At 52.5% G+C, this 8729-nt stretch overlaps 1 protein-coding gene across 4 annotated transcripts in view; it reads left to right on the top strand.

The window, feature by feature from the left end:
* Nucleotides 1-2065: 2065 nt before the first annotated feature.
* TNPO3 (transportin 3) overlaps nucleotides 2066-8729 on the top strand; it is a 63242-nt gene continuing 56578 nt past the window's right edge. For all 4 annotated transcript variants that reach the window (XM_063134610.1, XM_063134609.1, XM_063134608.1 and 1 more), the window contains exon 1: nucleotides 2066-2287. In XM_063134610.1, coding sequence (XP_062990680.1) covers nucleotides 2081-2287 — 207 coding nt within the window. In that variant the 5' untranslated portion in view covers nucleotides 2066-2080. The remainder of the gene's footprint in view (nucleotides 2288-8729) is intronic.

Genomic DNA, 8729 nt, shown 5'->3' with positions numbered 1-8729 from the left:
TGAGGCCTTAAGCCATGGTTACTTGGCTTGTTCCTAAATCCAGCACTGACTAAAAGGATCCCACAGAAAAACACACCCACCACCCTTCCTCTCTTTTCTCCTCCTCCTTCTTCTCTAGGGTGACCCTATGAAAAGGAGGACAGGGCTCCTGTATCTTTAACAGTTGTAGAGAAAAGGGAATTTCAGCAGGTGACATTTGTATGTATGTAGCCGGTGGTGAAATCCCATCTGCATCACAAAAGTTAAAGTTGCAGGAGCCCTCCCCTCTTTTGTATCTGGTCAAGAGGGCCGGACTCCTGCAGCTTTAACTGCTATAATGAAGACAACATTTCACCAGGCGCTGTTGTTTATTCGTTCAGTCCTCTTTGTGACCATGGACCAGCCCACGCCAGAGCTTTCTGTCGGCTGTCGCCACCCGTAGCTCCCCCAAGGTCAAGTCTGTCACCTCCAGAATATCATCCCTCCATCTTGCCCTTGGTCGGCCCCTCTTCCTTTTGCCTTCCACTTTCCCTAGCATCAGCCTCTTCTCCAGGGTATCCTGTCTTCTCATTATGCGGCCAAAGTACTTCAGTTTTGCCTTTAATACCATTCCCTCAAGTGAGCAGTCTGGCTTTATTTCCTGGAGTATGGACTGGTTTGATCTTCTTGCAGTCCGAGGCACTCTCAGAATTTTCCTCCAACACCACAGTTCAAAAGCCTCTATCTTCCTTCGCTCAGCTTTCCTTATGGTCCAGCTCTCGCAGCCATAGGTTACTACGGGGAATACCATTGCTTTAACTCTGCGGACCTTTGTTGTCAGTGTGGTGTCTCTGCTCTTAACTATTTTATCAAGATTTGTCATTGCTCCCCTCCCAAGAAGTCAACGTCTTCTGATTTCCTGGCTGCAGTCAGCGTCTGCAGTAATCTTTGCGCCCAGAAATACAAAGTCTGTCACTGCCTCCACGTTTTCTCCCTCTATTTGCCAGTTATCAATCAAGCTGGTTGCCATAATCTTGGTTTTTTTGAGGTTTAACTGCAACCCGGCTTTTGCACTTTCTTCTTTCACCTTTGTCATAAGGCTCCTCAGCTCCTCCTCGCTTTCAGCCATCAATGTGGTGTCATCTGCATATCTGAGATGGTTAATGTTTCTTCCTGCGACACTTGCTGAAATTCCCTTTTCTCTACAACTGTTAAAGATACAGAAGCCCTGTCCTGCTTTTCATAGGGTCACCCTATCTTCTCAGCAAGGATTCTGAGCTTTGAAGCAGCAGCAGCAGCATGTGCCAGGCATAAACACACAGAGAGATTAGGAGAGTGGACACGCGGGGAGGCCTTCCCCTGCTGAATTTCTGCCTGCCAGCGGGCAGCTACTTGTTTGTAGTACAAGGCAGCCTTCCTTCCCCCCCCCACCTGACGCCCGTCCACATGCGTGGGACTGCAACTCCCATCATCCCCAGCCGGCTGGGGGGGGGTTGATGGGAATTGCAGTCCCATGCATGTGGACGGGGAAGGGTGCTGCGAGGGTTTGTTTTTTTGGAACGCTCCGTGGCGGGTGGCTGCGAAGCCCGCCTGTAGCCCAGGAGGGAGGAAGGAGGGAGGGCTTTCTCCAAGGGTGGGGGTGGAGTGGGGGGAAGCACAGCTCTTCCCGCCTCCCAGCCAGGGCGGGCCACTTCCGGGTTGGCGCGTGCTGCCGCCCGGACGCCTTTGCCGGTGGCGCCGGCCGGAAGTGCGTCGTCGCTTGCCGTCGGTTCCGGGCGGGAGCTCCGCGAGCGAGGGCGAAGAGCGGGACGGGGCCTTGCTGGGCCGGCCGACGCGTGTGGCTGCCGCCGGGGCAGGGCTCTCTCTCGCGGCGCCACCGCCGCCGCCGGGGCCTCTCGCGGCCCTTTGCTCTTCTCCCGGCGAGGCCGGGGCGGAACGTTGGGCGCGCGGGTCGGCGTTTCCGCGGGGAGCGCCCTCCGGGTGACACCGGCCCGCTTCCTCCCCCCCTCCCCACTCGCTTCCTTCCCGGTAACGGACTCGGCCGAGGCGCCGCCCGCGATGGCTTCGGAGGCCTGAGGAGAAACAGGAGGCGGAGCGAGAGGGACGCGCAGGCGGCGGCGGGATGGATCCTGGCGGGGGCGGCGGCGGCGGCAGCGGCGGAGGAGGCGGAGGAGGCCCCGGGCCCGGCGGCGGCGGGGGCGGCGGCGGCGGGGGCCCCGCCAAGCCCAGCCTGCAAGTGGTCTACCAGGCCGTGCAGGCGCTCTACCACGACCCGGACCCCAGCGGCAAGGAGCGCGCCAGCCTCTGGCTCGGGGAGCTCCAGCGATCGGTGAGCGCGCGGGCAAGGCCGCCCGGGGAGGCGAGGCGAGGCGAGGAGGCGAGAGAAGGGCAGGGGACGGCGGGCCTTGGGGCAGAGCAGCCCCCGAGGCGCGGCCGGGTGGTCTCAGGGGGCGCGAAGGAGAGCATGTGGGGCCTAGGAGGGGGGGGGGAGGAGGAGGAGGAGAAGAGCCGGAGTTGGGAAGCGAACAAGAGTATCCCGGCGGCGGCGGGGGGGGGGCATCAGATGCCAAAGAAGCGCGGGGGTCAAGGGGGGGGCGTGGGGAGAGGAGAGGAAAAGCCCTCCTCCCTGGGGGGGGGCAAGCATCGGGGAGGGGCGCTGGGGGAAAGGACTCCGGAGAGGGTCGTGAGAGGGCGCGGGGAGGGGCTCGAGCCTGATTTGCACGGGGCTGGTGGTGGTGGTGGGGGGCGAGACTTCCCGAGGGGAGAGGGCTCCATAGCCAAAGGGGTCAGGCCTCGCCGGTGGGGGGGGCTCCATAGCCAAAGGGGTCAGGCCTCGCCGGTGGGGGGGGCATCATGCTTGGAGGTACTCTTTCCTCGGGGTCTGAGGTTGGGTTGTGAGGAGGAGGAGGATGTGCCCCCCCCGGTGTGTGTGTGGGGGGGTTACTAGAAGAACGGTGGGAAGAGGAGGAGGAGGAGGGACTCAGAGCTGGAGGGTCGGTGCTAAAGGACTGGAGTGGGGTTAGATGGCCAAAGCGGTTTAAGGGAGGGGCTCAATGGCTCCTGTTCGGATCCCAGTTAGCAACTCTTAAGTGGAGGCAGGTAGTGGGGCACAGGGCCCTGAAAGGCAAGGGGCAGAGGGCTGGATGCTGGAAGGGGTTTCCAAAAGGGACAGTTGACTTGAGGTCATACTCAGAACGGGGCTGAGCACCTTGGGAGTGCATTGGGGCAAGTCCCCAAAGGCGTAGGTGCTGACGGGGGGAGGGGGGGAGAACTTGGTGGCGCAAACTCATTTTTTGGTTGACGACTTTAAGGCTTTTCTTCTGAGGCCTTGCCGTGTCCCAAGCCAATGTCGATGCTTTCTCAGGCAGCTAGGATCCAAGGTCTTTTTTCTCACGCTCCCGACCGCACCGCTTCTCTCTTTCTCGAGTTGCACACCCAGTGCCCTTTTGCAATGACTTTCGCAGCAGCAGGCACATGGGTGCAGGAGAAGTAGGCCTGGAGGCTCCTTTGTAGATGAACTGCCTTACCGGAGAACTGCTGCTGTTTCTTTAATGTGCAGTAGAAGTTTATGGCGTCAGATTTGACTGGTTGTACACTTCGAAGGATGCTAGTCATTGCTGTCTGCATAGAAGGGAGACCTCGTTCTCAAATGGGCATTTGAAGCAGCCCCCTTTGATCCTGACACAGAATTTGTTCCAAAGCGTTGAACATGTAGACTGCTGTTGCATTGAGAACTCACTGTAGTCACAGATCTCCTGGCACGGGGTACGGATTTTTCAAAACTTGGCATATATTTATACAGAGCTAAGCAAATGTGTGAGTCGACAAATGTTGCTGTGCCATAAACATAAAAACTGAATCACGGTGCTGTTGGCTTCGTTTGAAATCCTTCTCGGGTTAAGGAGCATCACTGATATTTTGCTGTACGTTGTACAGCCTAGCAGATTGTTCACATTAAAAAGCAAAGTTATTTTTCTGGCAGCGTGGGTGATGCTCCCTGTTGAGTTGGCAAAGCTACAACCGAGGGGGTCGTGGAGTTGTCCCTGGTGGTTTTATCTGTATAACTTTGTGGTGGTGTGTTCCTGTCCAGCCACTCTGGGTTGTGACACCAGGGGGAGACGTAACTTCCTTTATTCCCTCCAGTGCTGAGCTTGCATGCCTGGCTTATTTGGAAGCAGGGTTGGTTTGCATTGTGGTAGCTTATGCAAGCGGTGTGCCATTGAAACACTAAGCCTGCCTCTGAATGCCGACAATTGGATTCACTCGAAAGCCCCGGCACCTGTAAGGGAGAGCGGGAAGAAAGAGCCTGCCCCCCCCTTACTTTGGAACAGGCCTTTGAGCCTGTCGTTTTGCCCAGTTGCGAAACTTATTTTGTGTGTGGTGTGATAAAGAAAGCTGCCTGTACTTTGCCTCCCTCTTCTGGCCTTTCATTGTTTCTCGAAGAAGCTAGAAATCCCTCTCTTAAGACGAGACCTACAGGTTTCACTGGAGGATTTGTGGGCTGAGGAACTGAACAGATTGATCAAGGGGGTGTTTCTCATTCCTTATAGCAGCCTTCCACAACCAGTTGTCCTCCAGTTCAGTTGGACTACATCTCCCAGCAGCCCCAGCCACCATGGGTCACCTATCTCTGTAGTAGGAGGTGGAGCAAGGGTGCATTCTTCAGAGTCACACCCATGTCTTGTGTGGCCCACAGGTGCATTCTTCAGAGTCACACCCATGTCTTGCTTGGCCCAGTTAGACCTGTATTCAAGCCCGGCCTCTGCTATGGGCCCGTTCTCACCATCATAAGAGCATCTGCAGTTATATATTTTATTTGATTTGTACCACACACACCCTTACAAAGCAGCTTACAGTCATAGATAAATAAATACTTCATTAAAACAATAATAAAGCAAACATATTAAAAGCACAATTTTAAAAAAAACAGTAACAGAATAAAACAGAACAGAACATTTTTCTATGTGAAAAGCTTGATTGAATAAAAGGTCTGCCTGCCGGCAGAAGGACATCGAACAGGGAGCCAAACTAGCCTCCCTCGGCAGGGAGTTCCATGGTCTGGGAGCAGCCACCGAGAAGGCCCTTACTGACGTCACCACCAAACACGCCTCTGAAGGTGGTGGTACCGTAAGAAGGACCTCCCCAAAGATCTTAAAACCTAGAGGCTAGAACTACTCTTAAGGGTTGCTTTGGGGCTGGTGGACCACAATGCCTTTCCTCTGAACATTTCTGGCAGATTGATTTAACTTTGTTTCATTTACAACACACCATCTTCCTAACATGAAACATCTAACACACCTAATATAAATTTTGAAAATGCCATGGTTGATCGCAGTAAAAATTCATAAGCACTAAAATGCAATAAATAATAAAACAACGATAAAGCACTGAAAGCAATTAAAATGGAAGTGAAATTATGTAATAAAAACTGCCAGAATTTAAAAAGCAATTCAGATATTATAGGCAAAGCCTCCTCACGCCTCTCTAGCCTCGGGGTTGGTAACGGCAGGGCCGAGTCAGCCGGGGCTGTCTGTTGATCCCAACAACAGAAAGGAAACCATTTTCCAAACTCAAAATTGTGATATAACTCATAATACCAGGCCTATAGCACACCTGTCTTGTTCAGAGAAGAGCGAGTGTACGTTAAGAGTATATTGTCTTATTTATCTAGAAAATGTTCATTCTGTCTTTTCTCACACATATTCAAACCATGGATACTGCAAGTGTGAGATTGGGGTCCTGATGCAGTGGTCAAGATGCCAAGATTACCACTTTCTCTTTCAAAATAGAATCATAGAATAGTAGAGTTGGAAGGGGCCTACAAGGCCATCGAGACCAACCCCCTGCTCAATGCAGGAATCCACCCTAAAGCATTCCTGACAGATGGTTGTCCAGCTGCCTCTTCAAGGCCTCTATTGTGGGAGAGCCCACCACCTCCCTAGGGAACTGATTCCATTGTCGTACTGCTCTAACAGTCAGGAAGTTTTTCCTGATGTCCATCTGGAAAATAACATGTGGCTGAAGTGTTTAGGCCAGCCTGGTGTCCTCCAGATAGGTTGGATTTCAGCTATCATTCCCAGCCAACGTGGGAGTTGGAGTCCGACACATCTAGAAGGCACCAGGTTGGGGAAGGTTGATTTAGGCTGTACAAACCTCTCTCTTGCAAAGAGTAGAGAAGATGTCTGTTTGTCCAGCTTCAATCTCATAGGCATGATACTTGCTGTCTTTGATACAAAAATAACGGTGTCCTTTGGCACTTTACCAACTGACAAATTTATTTTGGCAAAGAGGTTGGAGCACCGTGCATGGCTCCTCCTTCCCCCACCCCACCCCTTACAACAATCCTGTGATGATGGCTAGGTAGAGAGGCCCGAGGCAAGGCCTTGTCTTGGAGATTAATGGCCCCATGACTTTGTGTGTCAATATGACGGTGATAAGCAGGCTTGGTATATCTTATGGTGTTGTGCAGAGTGACATCTTAGGAATCTGAAATATTTTTTTTTCAGCCCTGGATTTGGCCTGTTAAAGAATGTGCTGTTTGGAGCAGGAACTTTCTCTCTCTCCCCCCCCCCTCTCTCTCTCTCACTTATTAGCTCTGTGGATGCTGCCATGATCTTGTTTTTTGAAGAGGAAGGCTCATACGGGAGGCGTAGGTGCCGCTTGTGCGGACCCAGGGGCCATCTTGAACCTCGGTCTTTCTCACTGTGTCTGCGGCTGAGTGGGAAGGCTTTCGTGGCCACCTTGGACATTAGCTTTTTGCCTCTCTCTCTATCCAGGCCTTGCAGTTAAGCTGCTTGTCCTGGTGAGCAGTGATTTCTTCCAACAAGCAGTGCTCCGCTCGAGCGGCCTTCCCTGCAGCACACAGGCAAACTGTCAACATTTCAGGGCAGGGTTTATTTATTTATTTATTGCATTTATATCCTGCCTTTTTTCCTCCCAAGGAACCCAAGGTGGCAAACATAATCCTCCTCCTCCGCTCCGTTTTATCCTCACAGCAACAACCCTGTGAGGTAGGTTGGGCTGAGAGTCTGTACCTGCAAAACTGAGCCCAATGTATCCTATATCATCGTGAAAATCTGTATCGCTCATCACGTTGGATGTTCTGAGGCTCTCTGTGTTCCTTTTACAAACAAGTCTCTACTCCCTGTGATTTGCTGAGAGAGCATCTCTAAAAGGCCCTTTTCTGAAATGTTTTTCTTCTTCAGGAGCTTTCCTCTCTAGAAACTTGGGACATACTATCACGAAATGCCCTCATGGCCTTTAAACATTCAGTGCAGTGTAGATCAGCCTTACCCAACCTGGTGCCCTCCAGCTGTTTGCATCATCCCTGGCCAGCATGGCCAATGGTCAGAGATGCTGGGAATTGTAGTTAAAACATCTGGAGGGGCGCCATGTTGAGGAGGCCTGGCTTAGTCAAGATGTGTCAGGGACATGTCTGACGGTTAGCTGCTGCTGGAGCCACTAGCCCAAAAATGTAGCCACCTTGTTCTGCAACGATCTTCCTCTTTGAACTCCCTGATCCTGACACAAGCAGCAGGATTTCGGATGCCATCACACTCTTCAGAAAAGCCATCAGAAGAGCCCTGCTGGATCAGACCAAGGATCCATCTAGTTCAGCATTCCCTTTACACAGTGGCCGACCAGCTGTTGACCAGGAACCCACAAGCAGAACACGGTGCAACAGCACCCTCCCGCCCATGTTCCCCAGCAACTGTTGCACACAAGCTTACTGCCTCTGATACTGGTGGCAGCAATCCCTGTGAATTTCCCTGCAACAATTTCCATTTGGCATTATGAAAAAAGAGTGCTGAGCTAAGTTGGCCGCTGGGCTGTCTGGCAGGGCAGCTGAGACGTTTCTATCCCCGTATCCCCATCTTATAGATTTGGAAGTGGTATTAAGAGAGACTCACTTGTCGGAGAGCGAACTCTGCCGTCCCACATCCAATTCCAAAATTCTCTGGGTCGTGCTGGACTCCTAGACGTTCTCCTTTCTCAGTGGGATGCACTTTTTTTTGTTTTTTGTTTATCTAGTTGTACATATGATGATTTGTAAGAGTGAGGAGTTAGGGTCTGTGTCCCAAGTGGATTGCAATTTAGAAAACAGCACAAGGAAGACGGCAGAGGCAGGGGAGAGATATGGAGGTAGGACTCACTAGCCCAGCCTTCCTCAACCTGGGGCGCTCCAAATGTGTTGGACTACAACTCCCAGGAGATGCAGTCCAACACATCTGGAGCGCCCCAGGTTGAGGAAGGCTGCACTAGCGGAAGGGGATGTGTGATTTCTGTTACATGTACTAGGCGTTGTGCGTGTGGTCCTTTTGTGTTGCTGCATTTGCACCTTGCGGGTGGAATCCTCGTGCGATCCTCAGAATGCAACCATCTCTCCTTTCCGTGAAAGAACTATTGTAAGTTCTGGCACCGGATTTGAATGTTTTAGCTCCCTTTTGCACCACCCTCTCCCTCAAGGTCAGCCTCCCCCAACCTAGTGCCCTCCAAGTGCGTTGGACTGCAACTCCCGTCCCATGTTGGCTGGGGAAGATGGAAATTGTAGTCAACACTGCTGGGGGGCCTCAGCTTGGGGGAGGCTGTTTTAGTCTGTCCTGTTGAGAATCGTAAGAGAGTGGGTTTTTGGATCTCCGAGACTGTCTGCCGTGAAGCTGTTTTCTTCAAGAAGCAGTTAATCATTTCATCCCAGGCCCGGCGTGAACATGACTTGGCCAGATCATTTTTCATTTGCCTGCGCGGTGCTTGATCAGAACTTCGGAAACAGA

Source organism: Elgaria multicarinata, chromosome 9, assembly GCF_023053635.1.
Source record: "Elgaria multicarinata webbii isolate HBS135686 ecotype San Diego chromosome 9, rElgMul1.1.pri, whole genome shotgun sequence".
Lineage (NCBI taxonomy): Eukaryota > Metazoa > Chordata > Lepidosauria > Squamata > Anguidae > Elgaria > Elgaria multicarinata.
Note: the sequence above shows the minus strand (reverse complement) of the source record. Positions and strands in the feature narration are given on the sequence as shown.